This window comes from Hordeum vulgare, chromosome 2H (assembly GCF_904849725.1).
Source record: "Hordeum vulgare subsp. vulgare chromosome 2H, MorexV3_pseudomolecules_assembly, whole genome shotgun sequence".
Lineage (NCBI taxonomy): Eukaryota > Viridiplantae > Streptophyta > Magnoliopsida > Poales > Poaceae > Hordeum > Hordeum vulgare.
The window spans coordinates 85,708,606-85,723,325 of record NC_058519.1 but is presented as its reverse complement, the minus strand read 5'-3'; the positions used below and the strand labels follow the sequence as shown (position 1 = coordinate 85,723,325).

The following is a 14,720-nucleotide window of genomic DNA, read 5'->3' as shown; positions in this document are numbered from 1 at the left end:
GATCTTCCGCGTTTTGAATCGCCGCGAGCACGACTCCATCGACCGTGTTCATAGTAACGCTTTCGCTATGCGATCTTCAACGGTATGAAGATGATCTACCCCTTTGCTCGTTGCTGGTTTCTCCTAGATAGATCCTTGCGTGATGTAGGAATTTTTTTTGAAATTACCACGTTCCCAACATTTGAACTATAGGTATGGGTTAGAAGTGCCACAAAACTATACTTGTGACTTAGAAAGCAAACATAAAATGTTGTGTTGCTCAACTCTCCAACCCAGGGCTGCTGCCCAACCTGAGGTACGATAACAAACAAAATTAACAGAATCAAGAAGCATTTAACTATTCTTTATTAGTAGGTATAGATTAACAACTGGATATAAGAAATGACGTGTGATGACACACAGAGCGGGTTTTGATTTTCATCACCCGTTTGCAACTATATACGCGTCGGGATGATGCATTCACCAAGCGTAATTAAGACATTAATGAAGCCTGTTATATTACAAGTTCCGGGGATTGCAAGATTCATGAAAGAGGCTACTAAAGTGTAATGACCGAATTCATCTCCTTGGGTTGGATCATGTTCGCCATGATTAAGTGGACAATGTGACCACACTCGACGATGGTGGCTAGAGAAGTGACAACGAGGATGGGTTACTTGAAATGTGGGAGATTTTCGCTCTCGTTGTAACGCACGGACACATCTCCTAAGTAAAATGTCATAAAACAACGGATACATCTCCTAAGTAAAATATCATAAAACAGAATAACACATATGTCTCCGTAATGGAGCAGAGAGATCCAATGGTCTCCAACTTATGGTTTGTGATCCTTCTTTATTTGTCTCCATGCTTCAATTTGAAGCCGTCCTTTTGATTTGCGCTCAGTCGAGTATGGAGAATCAAACTAAGCCCTCAGTGGGATTTTGATTGTCATATGATCTTTGCCATGCATCAACAGAGACACAACATCATTTGACAGTTTCTGTTGAAGAACATAATAACATCTTAGTTAGCAATGTAATCAACACCATTTGCGCAATAGTAGTGTACTTAATTAGCAACTCTTACCAAGATATTTCGGGCGAATGTCATCTTTCCTCAACCTATGCACTAGTGGCATGTAAAATGTATAATTTGGGTCAATTCCAAAATTATACGGAAGTTGTCCCTACCAACTTCCCTACCAACCAGGACACCAAGAACAAAGTGGATAAGAACATCCTTCTCTTCCCAAGTTAGATGTGATCCATAAGTGTAGTGTGCCATGTCAATTAATTTCCGTAGTTCACTTGAAGAAACGGAAATGGACCAACATTCCGGCAAAACATAGGCACTAGGAGGTGTTCCGTGCAATAACATACACACATCATATAATAAAACTAATACATCATCTCGAATATTATCATATAATAAAACTAATACATCATCAAGCAAATATACAATAAAAAATATATATATATATATTGCAAATATTCCCGCAACAACGTTCTAGTTTTACAAGCAATTTCACCTAGCAAAAACCCTAGCAATATCCTAGCAAGAACCCTAGCAATCCACCCAAAAACTAGAAATCAAACGGTCGGAGGAGGCGTGGGGATGTCTCACCAGAGAAGGAGACGGCCGGCGCGCGGAGGAGACGTTCGAAGGAGAAGCAGACGCCGGGGTCGATGTCGGGGTCAGGGCCGGGGTCGAGGTCGCCGGGGTCGCGTTGGGAGGACCCGCGGCGACGCAGAGTGGAGAGGGAGGGACTGAGAGGCGTGCACGGAGCGGGGTCGCGTTGAGGGCACCGACAGCGGCGGCGCGGAGAGTGGATAGGGAGGGATTGAGGAGGGGGAGAGGGAGAGAGGGAGGGGCGGCGGCGACGGCGCAGAGTGGAGAGGGAGGGAGTGAGGGGTGTGCGCGGAGCGGGGGAGTGAGGAGGGGGGAGAGAGAGAGTGAGGGGCAGCGGCGGCAGCGTAGAGTGGAGAGGGAGGGTAGCAATATCGCGGGTCTGAAAAGGGCGCTACTGCTATGGCTTTAGCAGCAGCATTTCTTCCTGATGAACGCTGCTACTATAGAGCGCCCCTGCGTGTCGCGGTCGGACCGATTAGCAGCAACGCCCGTTTAACGACGGGGGCTACTGCTAACAGGGTACCTGTAGCGCTTATCCCACCAGCGTCACTACTAATTAGTAGTAGCGCCGGGCTCACAACCCGCGCTACTGCTAAAATTCTACCTATAAGCTTTTCTCTAGTAGTGTCTGGAGCTTCGGGAGTCTCAAAGTTGTTTTTTGTTGGAAGACATCTAATTAATTTCACAAACACACACACATTGGTTAATTACTTGGGCCTATGTTTGCTATTTTGAACTGATGAATTAACGGGATTCCAAAAAATGATAAGTTGCATATACGTACCTGAATCCCGTGACATGGCTAAAATCGTTGAAAATACTGGAGAAGGCAAGAAACTGGACCTCCTTCTGCGCCAGATGGACTCCATTTGCCTCTCTATGCTTGCTCCCGAACACCACCGCAAGATCACGTCAGCTGTTAGCTCCTCAAACTGCCTGTTCATCTCAATCTCCACGTGGCAACCATAAAGAATGCTTGAGAATGTTTTAAGGAGGGTTTGAAACCATCTTTTGGACCCTTCTGAAGCAACTGGTGGGTCCTATTTTCTATTGCTTGATCTGCACAAGATCTGTACTTAGAGCATTTCCTAGGATTGTACAACTAGTCTCTAATTCAACATGTGCCAAAATCTTCATACAAGATTCTACACCTGGTATCGATGCTTTGAACATAAAAAGTCAGTGAAATAACTAGCAGCAACATTCGTTAGGAAAATAGATTGCTTTATTAGTTAGAAAGATTTGTGACAAACAGTAGAGGATGAATATGCAAGGACAGAAACAACCTATTGCCAAGAAAAACGAGTTGCTGAAGCAAGGTTCCAAGCAGTAGTAAAAAGCATACGAGGCATTGTGTTCTGCAAAATTTGTTCCAGGGATGATCACTCGGTCCTTTTACATGGTTGCCAGTCAATGCTCAATCCAATACAAAGTAAATGAGGTAACAGTTATCAGAACTATTTAGTACTTACAAATGTCAAGGGGGGTACTAAGGTTTGCATAGCTATTAATCTTGCTTCAGGCCCATATTACTCCCAACATTGTTTTTTATGCAAGGTAAGTACGTAACTCAGATTTGACAACAGGAATATAATTTACCTGCTATTTGACAAAGAATAGCACTCCAGGAAATGCAGGAATCACATTCTGTAGATCAGAAAAGAAACTGATTGGCAAATCATCAATTTCTTTTCTCTCTGAAAAGCACAAATCATCTATTTCACTAATCTGAGTGGCATTTCCTAGAGTATCATTCCTTTCAATGACATATGCCTTGATTAGTAGGTTAAAGGAACATAAAAGGAATAAATCAGACGAAATATCCAACCATGAAAATGCGGCAACACATTCAATAAGTTGAATCATATCAGATGATAAAGCAGCAGCTTAGAGTAACGGTATCATCATATCAAATATAGTGAAGTATTTTTTTTTAAGACTAGTATACCTGGATACGTCAAAACAGACAAAAGATACAGTGATGAATTGCTGATGTTGTGGTGGCTCTAGTTTGGCATTTGAATCTGCTAAAAAGACTAGTGATGTAGTCTTGCATTGCTCTTCAACAGTAAAGACTGGTTCCGTATGCAAAGAACCACATGATCCATTTCTAGTGAATTATGAGCACACTTTGTTTTACCCCTGACACTTCACAAAAATTTCAGAAATAACCCCATCCTTTAAAAGGTATACTCAGTACAGGTGCATTTCCAATAGGAAAGCATGTCATGAACATGACGTTGATCCCAAACTGTTCTTCAATCACCAAAAGTCACCACAAGAACAGTTTCCATCCTTAAAATGGTGAAAACGGTTTGCATCACGCATAACAATATCCCTCTCAGCTATCTTTGAAAGAAATTTTGTTACCGTGTGGCAGTCAACACAAATTCGAAGATTTTTCATCACACGAACTGTTGTTCCAGGAGGTGTATTTAAAATACCAAATACCATAGCAAGCTTTTCACTGTGACCACATAACACATGGCTCTTCTGCTCTTCTTCAAGATCCTGGAAAACATCCTCTGTATTCGGAACATAACCTTGACGTACCATCTGCTCTGAGAAAACATTAAGTGCACCAATAATCCTTTCATACCAAGGATGGGACTTATCATGAGCCACAAAAACATGCCGCTTGTTCTTCAATTCAATCCAACTGCAAGCTGGTTCCTTCTTCATGCCTTTCTTTCTCATGGATCGCCGCAGGTGTGCTGCTTCATTCCATCTCCCGGAACATGAATACGTGTTTGATAAAATTACATGAGATCCCATGCTCCTAGGTTCAAGCTCAAAGATTTTCTTGGCAACTTTTTCAGCTAACACGGTATTTTTGTGGACCTTGCAAGCCCTTAACAACGTGGACCAGACACTTGCGGTTGGTTTTATCTGCATCTTAGAAATGAAACTGTAGGCTTCTTCCAACTCCCCTGCACGGCCAAGGATATCTGCAAGTGCTCCATGATGCTCAAGAGAAGGAGCGATGCCATAACAGTCGGACATTCTGTTGAAATACTTCCAACCCTCGTCCACCAATCCAGCATGACTGCATGCAGTTAAAACAGCTAGAAAGGTGATATGATTAGGCTTCACATTTCCCAACTCCATCCTGTCAAACAACAACAGAGCCTCTCTTGCTGGACCATGTAATGCATGTCCCATGATCATCGCAGTCCAGGACACAGTATCAGGTGACTGCATTCGATCAAAGATGTGACGAGCTATGCTCACGTTTCCACATTTGCAATACATGTCAATCAGGGAGCTAGATATGAACATATTACCGTCAAACCCTCCAAAGATCACGTACGCATGCAGCTGCTTGCCGAGAAGCAACGAAGCAAAATTTCCACAGGCAGGTATGAGGCTCGAGAAAGTACGAGGCAGAGGTCTAACTCCGGAATGCAGCATGCGCCGAAATATTCCAAGAGCATCCTCCACGGATCCATTCTGTGCACACCCTGCAAGCATTGAGTTCCACAGGATTGCATCGCGCCACGGGAGATTGTCAAACACCTTGACCGAGTAATCCGTCCGAGTGCAGTTCGCGTACATATCGATCAGGCTGCTGCCAACGAACACATCATCGATAAACCCGTTTCTGGTTGCAAAGCCATGCACTTCCATTCCCTTCCTAACGTCCGAGCACTTGGCAAAGATCGGCAGCACACTCGACAAGGTAAACGAGTTGGGCCTGCACCCATCTGTCCACATCTCCCTGAACACTCCCAGAGCTTCTTGGTGCCTCCCCTTCTCCGCATACCCGAACACCACTGTGTTCCAGGACACGGGGTCCTTCTCGGGCATATCGTCAAACACCTTCCGTATGCTCTCTAACGACTCTCCTGCCGCGTCATCCGTCGAGGGGGAGCAGCACAACGCCGCAGGGAGCTTGCAGTAGAGGTTGAGGAGCGCGTTGGCGGTGAAGCGGTCGGCGAAGGCGCCGGAGCGGAGCGCGAGCGCGTGGAGGGACGCGCCCAGGGCGGGGAGGCCGAGGGCGGAGCAGCATTTGAGCGCGGCCGGGAGGGAGGCCGGGACGGCGGAGCGGGGTGCGGCGGGGGCGTCGGCGGCGCGCATCCGGAGGAAGAGCGCGATGGCGTGGAGGAAGTCCCCCTGGGTCGCCGCCGCGCGGACCTGGTGCGCCCATGACGGAGGGAATGGCGCGGTGGCGGCCACCGCCACCGCCGCCAGGGGCCGCGGCTGCATGTGCAGCCGTGAGAGGAGAAGCGGGGCGGCGAACTGCTGGCTGGTTCGGCGAGCGGCGGTGCCCTCGGTCACGGGGTGTGGTGATGTGTGCGGCGCGGGAGCGGGAGTGATGGTACCGTGTGGTGTGATGCTCTGGTTTCACTGGAGCAGACCAGGAGCGGGTCTCCACAAAGCCATTGTGGATGGCTCCTGCTACGCCGGCAACGCAGCGTTGGCTGGGGCGCCTTCGCGACGAGGACGGCCGGCCCCTTTGCTCATGGCGGTCGCCGGGTTATTTTTCTTTTCTCTTTTAACTCCAACAAGGCAACAACAGCAGCCTTCTTGGCACAGCGGCAGACCTCGCCAAACGGGCTGGCACGGTACGGCCCGTTGTAATCGGGTCTGTCACGGCACGGCTCGTTCAGGTACGTTTATTAGTTGGGTTGTACCATGCCGGCTCGTAGGCTGCGCATCTAGGCCCAGACACGGTTTGGTTATTAAACGGATCGATATGTTAGTCTGATTAACACGTTGGGCTGTATATTTTTAGCCTCATGGGCTTATTTTTGAACTTATTGAGCAATATGTTATGTATAAATATATTAGAAAAAATTAAAAAAATTAAAAAAATAAATAGACCGTGCCGTGCCGACCCGCGTGCCCAGCCTCCAGGCCCAGAAACAGCCCGAGGCGTGCTTTGTGCCGGGCCCAAGCACGATTAACCCATGTGGGGCTGGGCCCATGTCGTGCCAGGCATGCGGGCTGTCCGGCCGACCTGATTTACACCACCCGTTTGGTCATATCTTCCCAGCGCAACGGATGCACTCCCTCCGTGTTGGAGGCTCCTGCTTCAAAGCCGAGACGAGAAGACAGAATCGTGTTTAGGGTTGAAACTTTGATAGGTTTAAGAGCAATTTCAACCGGCCGACTCAAATGAACGACGGTTTTGTCCGTTTCGTCGACTCAAACGGATGCGTTCAACGCTGGCCTGACCTATTTTACCGACGCGTAAAAAAATTCAAACATTTTCAAAAATAATAAACATTAAAGCCGGCCACAAAGGCCGGCAAGAGTCCATGCGTCTTCATTACATTAATTAAACATTAAAAAACCTAAACTACAAGGCGGCCCTAGGCATTGTCGTCGTCAATGCCAGGGCCGGTGAGGTCAACCAGCGTCCGCGCAGGGCCGGCCCACGGGAACGTCGTGTTCTAGAGCGCTGATGCGTGTGCCTCCGGCGTCTGTCCCGCCGGCGCAGGCTGTGCTGGTGGCGGTGGCAGCGCAACATGGGCGCGCTCCTCCTCCTCCATTGCCCATCATTCCTCCTCCGCCTCCCGCTCCAGCGCCATCTATCGACGGTAGTCGGCGCGCTCCTCCGCCAGGTGTTGCGCCCTCCAGTGTTGGAGGTAGGCATCCTCCTGTTACGGTGTCGCGTCCAACCAGATGGGCGGCGCGTTGACCCACTTGCGGAGGCAGCCGATCCACTGGTAGACCTGCCGCTGCGGCTCAGTGGGCTCGGTCTTCGATGGAGGGGGCACGACGCAGTCGCCGGCGACACAAAACGCGATGGCCTCCGCGAGCTGCACCTCGTACATTGCGTCCTTCTCCTCGACCTTGCGCCGCTCTTCCTCCTCGCTCTCGCGGAGTGCGGATGCCAGCGCTGTCTGGTAGGCGGCCTCCGCCTCCTGGTCCTCGTCGCTAACGACGGGAGCGGGCGGCGGAGGGCACGTCGCGCCGGCGCTGCTTCTCGTGCTCGACCGCGAACCAGACCTCCCAGTGGGGAGAGTCGGACGCGTACACATGGTTGAGCTGCTTCTCCGGTGTCAGCTACCGCCGTCGTTGACTCACCTCCTCCGCGTGCATCCGCGCCGACCGAGCGACAGCCGGCACCGGGATCCTCTCCGGATCCATATGCTAGTGGTGTCGGAGGGTGACATCCGGGTACGGTAGCGGGACGCGGTGCTCCCAGTGCCACCGCGCTTGGTGCACCGGGACGCTGACACGCTCGCGAGGCCGGCGGGGATATCACGCGGGGGTATACGGGGGACTTGCCCTTGTTTTTGAAGGAGCCGGCCATGGCTGTTGGCTAGGGTTTGGTCGCCGACGAGGTGGCGAGATGGGGACGGGGGGTTCTGGATGTTGGGTTACGTAGCATAAATTCAAAAAAATTCCTACGCATATTCAGATCTTCCTATGGAGAGACCAGCAACGAGAGAGGGGTGAGTGCATCTTCATACCTTTGAAGCTCAATAAGCGGAAGCGTTACTAGAACGCGGTCGATGGAGTCGTACTCGCGGCGTTTCAGATCGCGGTGTGATTCCGATCTAGTGCCGAACTACGGCACCTCCGCGTTCAACACACGTACAGCCCGGTGACATCTCCCGCACCTTGATCCAGCAAGGAGGAGGGAGAGGTTGGGGAAGAACTCCAGCAGCACGACGGCGTGGTGTCGATGGAGAGACGAGGTCTCCCGGCAGGGCTTCCCCAAGCACCGGCAGAGAGGAGGAGAAAGAAGGGCACGGCTGCGCCGAGGGAGAGGGAAAAGTCTTGTGCAAAACATCCCCGAAACCTCAACTATATATAGGGGGAGAGGGAGGGGGCGCAACCCTTAGGGTTCCCACCCCCAAGGGGTGCGGCAGCCCCAGATGGGAGAGGGGGCGGTGGCCAAGGCACGGAGGAGGGGTGGCGCACCCCTCTGGTGGGCCTTAGGCCCACCTGCGCTAGGGTTCCCCCTCCCCCCTCTTCTTGCGCCATGGGCTGAGTGGGGGGGGGGGGCGCACCAGCCCACCTAGGGGCTGGTTCCCTTCCCCACTTGGCCCATCTAGCCTCCCGGGGTCGTTGCCCCCCTTCGGTGGACCCCCGGGGCCACCTCCGGTGGTCCCGGTACGTTACCGGTGATGCCCGAAACACTTCCGGTGTCCGAAACCATCCGTCCTATATATCAATCTTTACCTCCGGACCATTCCGGAGCTCCTCGTGACGTCCGGGATCTCATCCGGGACTCCGAACAACTTTCGATAACCTCGTATAACAATTCCCTATAACCCTACCGTCATCGAACCTTAAGTGTGTAGACCCTACGGGTTCGGGAGACAGGCAGACATGACCGAGACACCTCTCCGGTCAATAACCATCAGCGGGGTCTGGATACCCATGGTGGCTCCCACTTGCTCCACGATGATCTCATCGTATGAACCACGATGTCACGGATTCAATCAATCCCGTATACAATTCCCTTTGTCTGTCGGTATAGAACTTGCCCGAGATTCGATCGTCGGTATCCCTATACCTTGTTCAATCTCGTTACCGGTAAGTCTCTTTACTCGTTCCGTAGCACGTCATCGTGTGACTAACTCCTTAGTCACATTGAGCTCATGATGATGTTCTACCGAGTGGGCCTAGAGATACCTCTCCGTCACACGGAGTGACAAATCCCGATCTCGATTCGTACCAACCCAACACACACTTTCAGAGATATCCGTAGTGCACCTTTATAGTCACCCAGTTACGTTGTGACGTTTGATACACCCAAAGCACTCCTACGGTATCCGGGAGTTGCACAATCTCACGGTCGAAGGAAAAGATACTTGACATTAGAAAAGCTTTAGCATACGAACAATATGATCTTGTGCTATGCTTAGGATTGGGTCTTGTCCATCACATCATTCTCCCAATAATGTGATCATGTTATCAATGACATCTAATGCCCATGATCATCTATTGACTAACGAGCTAGCCAACTAGAGGCTTGCTAGGGACACATTGTGATCTATTTATTCACACATGTATTATTGTTTCCTGTTAATACAGTTATAGCATGAACAATAGACGATTATCATGAAGAAGGAAATATGATAATAACCATTTTATTATTGCCTCTAGGGCATATTTCCAACAGTGGAAGCAGATGAGGCCGAACCCCACCGCGTGCTCGGATTAAAAAAGACCGACCGCGGTCGCTGACGCGTGAGTCCATGGAGGGTGGCCGTCATAAATTAAGTTGACTGCCGGTAGTTGGGGCGGACACCGAGAGGGCGGATGCTGCATTGACCCAATTGACCATAGCCAAATATTAGTGAAATCACCATCTTATGCATTGACCCAATTGACCATAGCCAAATGTGTTATCTCTGATTTGTTACCCATTCCTTTCATTTCTTGTACCCCTCTCTAATTTTCTTTATCTCCTTGCCGACTTCACCATCCAATGTTGTCGTCGTAAAAACCACCGTCGCCACCTCTCACCACCCCCTCCCCTCCAATGCAATCTTCCATTTCCCAAACCCTAGGTATAGATGATCGAGCAAAGAGGTCATTCAAACTATAGTCTCTCGGGCAAGGCAAGGACACAAACAGGAGTAGGAGGAGCAAGAGTGCACATAAAGAGAGGGGGGTCGAGTAGACACTAGTGTAGAATAGGTAGCAGTAATGACACAAAATGACCATCAGTGGAGGGCTTTGTTGTGGAGGGAACCAACCACTTACCTCTCCCCACTACTAATAGGTGAGCAGTGGCGGGTGGCTTATGTCGCCCACTATTGGTGGGTCACAATAGCAAATGGCGAGCATACAAGAACATCCGCCACTAATAGTGCCATCCATGTTAAAAATTATTGTTGTTGCGGCACTGTATTTGCAGCGTTTGTACATGACTTATAGAGAGTGAAATACATAGATAATTGTTAAAATAAATGAACCATGCTTTATAAATTTTCAAATTAAAGAATAAAGTCCATATTCAAAGCAAATGACTAAGATCCATATTAGTTCCACTAGAATGCAAACAAAAACAACAATGTATAATCCATCTTAAGAAACTAACTACAACTTCATCGTATTATTCATGTCTTGGAGCTTACTACTAAATGAGGTCAAAGAAAACTATCATATGCAAGTCGTTGCAACCGTTGTTCCTTAGTATGATTAGGAAAATTGTGACAACCATTAGTCCCTTACTCCTTTTCCTGTGAGGAATTGCTCCTAGTTGGCCTCATTGAAGGATATACATCCATCTTTTTCCGTCTTGTACTTAACGGTGATGACGAGCTCTGCGCCAAGGCATACTTTCCAACAAGGCCTAACCCCGGGATGTTCAGGTCAGGGAATCACCTTCGTAGGTAAGTTCAAAATCCTCGTGGATTAAAAGCAAAAGGGGTGCACAATTTTAGAGTCACATAGGAGGGCGCAACTAAGGGGAGAAGAGGTGGAATCCTAGTCCTCTTCCTTCCCTTCCATATAAAGGTGGACTTTTCACCTTTCCCAATTGCATGGGTCTTAAGGGATTTGTGCGCTTGTCCCAATAAGGCCACGATGTCTCCCCCCAGCCCATACAAACCCTTGGTACGTGGTAGACCCTTGGTGTACTTCCGGACTCCTCCGGAACTTTTCGGAACCTTCTAGAAACTTCCCGGTATAATACCAAAAAATCCGAAACTTTTCTGTAGCCAAAATATGACTTCCCATCTATAAATCTTTACCTCCGGACCATTTCGGAGCTCCTCGTGACGTCCGAGATCTCATCCGGGACTCCAAAAAACATTTAGTTACCATTACACATAACTCACTAATACCAAATCGTCACTGAACCTTAAGTGTGCACACCCTGTGGGTTCAAGAACTGTGCAGACATGACCGAGATACTCTCCGGCCAATAACCAATATTGGGACCTCGATGTCCATATTGGCTCCTACATATTATACGAAGATCTTTATGAGTCGAACCACGATGTTAAGGATTCAATCAATCACGTATACAATTACCTTTGTCTATCGGTATATTACTTGCCCGAGATTCGATTGTCGGCATCTCCATACCTAGTTCAATCTCGTTACCGGCAAGTATCTTTACTTGTTCCATAACACAAGATGTCGTGACTAACTCTTTAGTCACATTGCTTGCAAGCTTCTTCTGATGTTGTATTATCGAGTGGGCCCTGAGATACCTCTTCATCTCGATCCATGCCAACTTAACAGACATCGTCGGAGATACCTATAGAGCACATTTATAGTCACCCAGTTATGTTGCGCCATTTTATACACACAAGGTACTCCTCGGGTGTCAGCGAGTTGCATGATCTCATGGTCATACGAATAGATACTTGACATGCAGAAAACAGTAGCAATAAACTGACACGGTCATATGCTACGTTCATAGGTTGGGTCATGTCCATCACATCATTCTCCTAATGATGTTATCTCGTTATCAAATGACATTCTATGGCCAGGAAACCTTGACCATCTTTATTCAACGAGCTAGTCCATTAGAGGCTCACTAGGTACAGTGTGTTGTCTATGTACCCACACATGTATTTGAGTTTCCAATCAATACAATTCCAGCATGAATAATAAATGATTATCATGAATAAGGAAATATGATAATAAGTAATTTATTATGGCCTCTAGGGCATATTTCCAACAGTACACTGACGCACGATGGTCATGAGGACGTCGGTATTGTCTGTACTTGGCCCACTTTGCCCTTTTCCAGCGTCGTCGAAGTCGGCCTGATTCATGGCCCGACGAAGTATGTCCAATGACATAGCGCCATTCGTTGGGTCAACATCGGTGTCTTCAACTCCTCGACGTGGCCTTCTTGAGCACAACGTCTGACTTTTTGTTCAGCTCTTCCATGCAGCTGAAGTTTGAGCACATTTTCATGGTGTTCCCAAACTTGGTGCGGTCACCGAGCTAGCACCCTAGGAAGAATTCCCTACATCCAATGCCCTAAGGGAAGGAGTTTGGGGCTGGGTTTGACTTGTTGCCAGAGTTCATGTCATTGGATGGAGGAAGAGTGAGAGATGGATAGGTGGAGTCATGACCGTTAGGCTGGGTAAATAAAGGGGTTCTTGAAAGCACAACTTCTCCCTAAGGTGGTCTTGGCAATTAAGAACAACATATGCGTCATTGATCTAATGATTATATCTAGTATATTTCAAGAAAAGTTCAATGATGCATTGGCTCGGAATTGTGAGGAGAACCGCTAGATACAAGCAACATCTATTGGCAACAAGCTTAAAGACTCTACATTTTATATTTTGTGAGAAATCACATTTGGGTCCATAGAAAAGTCAATACTATTAAAAGGGGATGAGGTGACTATGATTATCTCATTGCTCAAGTGCTTAGAGATAGCCACCAACAATACTCATGAAATTCTCCCACAAATATTATGTCAAAATCCACAAAGTCCAAAATTTGGTGCCGCCAACATTTCATTCGTCCCTACCGAGTTTTACCTCAGATAGATCCCATGCCAAACCCTAGCATCTCGGTGGCACCGAGTGCCATTTCGGTGCAACCGAAATCAGTGCCCCCGGCTCGGGTAACCAACTTCTTAAAATCGGGAATTTTGAGTTTTGAGTATCGATCTCACTGAGTTGTGGAAACTGACTAGACCAGCCAAAATCGGTACCACCGAGCTTCATATATCGGTCTCATCGAAAAGATAAAAGTCGCCACATTTTGCACTAGTCGATGCGACCGAGTTTCACTTAGGTTTCACTGAGTTGGGCAATAATGTTGTAAAGGTTGGATTTTGGATATGCCTATATATACCTCTCCACCACCTCTCATTCGTAGAGGAAGCACTCAGTATGACCCAACACTTGTCATATCCATTTTTCTGAGAGAGAGCCACCTACTCATGTGTTGAGATCAAGATATTCCATTCCTACCATTTGAATCTTGATTTCTAGCCTCCTCATGTTGCTTTCCACCCAATCAATCTCTTCTACCCAAGCCAAATATGTGAGAGGGTGATTGAGTGTTGAGGAGACTATCTTTTGAAGCACAAGATCAAGGAGTTCATTGTACTACCGCATCTATTACCTTCTGGAGAGTGGTGTCTTCTAGATTGATTAGGTGTTGCTTGTGAGCCTCCTACTTTGTGTTGTGGAGTTTAACCAAGAAGTTTGGAAGGGCAAGGAGATCGCCTACTTCATGAATATCTACCCCGAGTGAGGCTAGTCCTTCGTGGACGCAAGACGTGATGGAATAAACAAGGTTGCTTCTCCGTGGACCCTTCGTGGGTTGAGCCCTTTGTGGACTCGCGTGGCCGTTACCCTTTGTGGGTTGAAGGCTCCATCAACATGGACGTACAATAGCACCACCTATTGGAACCACGCCAAAAATCGTCGTGTCAATCTTTGTGTTTGATCTTCCTATCCCTACCTCTATTTACATACGCATGTCTTCACTGTCCTCTGCTATACTCTTAGACTTCCATGTGTAGGGTGTGCTTGACTTGCTACAATTGCTAAAAGTTGCTCGTAACTAAAATGGGGAAAATGTTAAGTTTTATTTGGTTAAGTAGTCTAATCACCCCCAAGACATACTTCGGATCCTACAGTTCTGGGCGATAGGTATTAATGACGATGTTGTGTCACACCCTCTTTTTGCACCACTTTGCCACTATTGTTTTCTTTTCAAAATTTAGAATAAATTAAAACTGTTTAAGTAAGTGCTATGAGTGTCTTGATTGTCATTGCTTGTATGTGTGCTTGTGAGTGGATCACCAAAACAATTTTTATAAAATATTATTTCTACAAAAACCCTTTTTATTATTTTTGTAGATTTAAACCCCTGCTTTGGGATTTGCACTACAAGTTCGTGATTTGAGGGAAGTGCTTTTACCCAAAGATTGTATTATGATTCCATTATTGAAATATCTCACCAAATAATCCAGAAATCCTTTTTTGTCGAGAACAAAGTTGGAACAACTCTACATTGCCGAGTTTGTCCAATTGGCATCAAACTTTGGAGGAGTGCTCAATACCCCAAATAAGGAGGGCATGACAAGAATTGTATTTGTGGGAATTGGTTTGACCACATTTGCTCACAAGATTGCAGATTTGCCCATTTGTGGGTATTTTCAAGTTTACATTGTCAAACTTGTTCAATTGAGCTCAAATTTGGTAAAACCTCCT

The 14,720-nt window shown here is 47.5% G+C and overlaps 1 protein-coding gene across 2 annotated transcripts; it reads right to left on the bottom strand.

Annotated features, from left to right (window-relative positions):
• Window positions 1-451: 451 nt before the first annotated feature.
• Window positions 452-6,242, bottom strand: LOC123425218 (putative pentatricopeptide repeat-containing protein At3g23330). Of its 2 annotated transcripts, XM_045108890.1 has the most exons (4): window positions 3,560-6,242; window positions 3,211-3,258; window positions 2,396-2,670; window positions 452-939 (listed from the first exon to the last, which is right to left on the bottom strand). In XM_045108890.1, the coding sequence occupies exon 1, from the start codon at window positions 5,815-5,817 to the stop codon at window positions 3,874-3,876; it is 1,944 nt and encodes a 647-aa protein (XP_044964825.1). In that variant the 5' UTR covers window positions 5,818-6,242; the 3' UTR covers window positions 452-939; window positions 2,396-2,670; window positions 3,211-3,258; window positions 3,560-3,873. The 2 variants fall into 2 exon arrangements, with proteins under 2 accessions (XP_044964825.1, XP_044964824.1); XM_045108889.1 differs by lacking the exon at window positions 452-939 and having other exon boundaries at window positions 2,251-2,670.
• Between the last annotated feature and the right edge of the window lie 8,478 nt (window positions 6,243-14,720).

What these genes read in the sequence shown, in the direction of transcription:
- LOC123425218 (XM_045108890.1), bottom strand. Translation starts at nt 5,817, where the DNA reads ATGCAGCCGCGGCCCCTGGCGGCGGTGGCGGTGGCCGCCACCGCGCCA.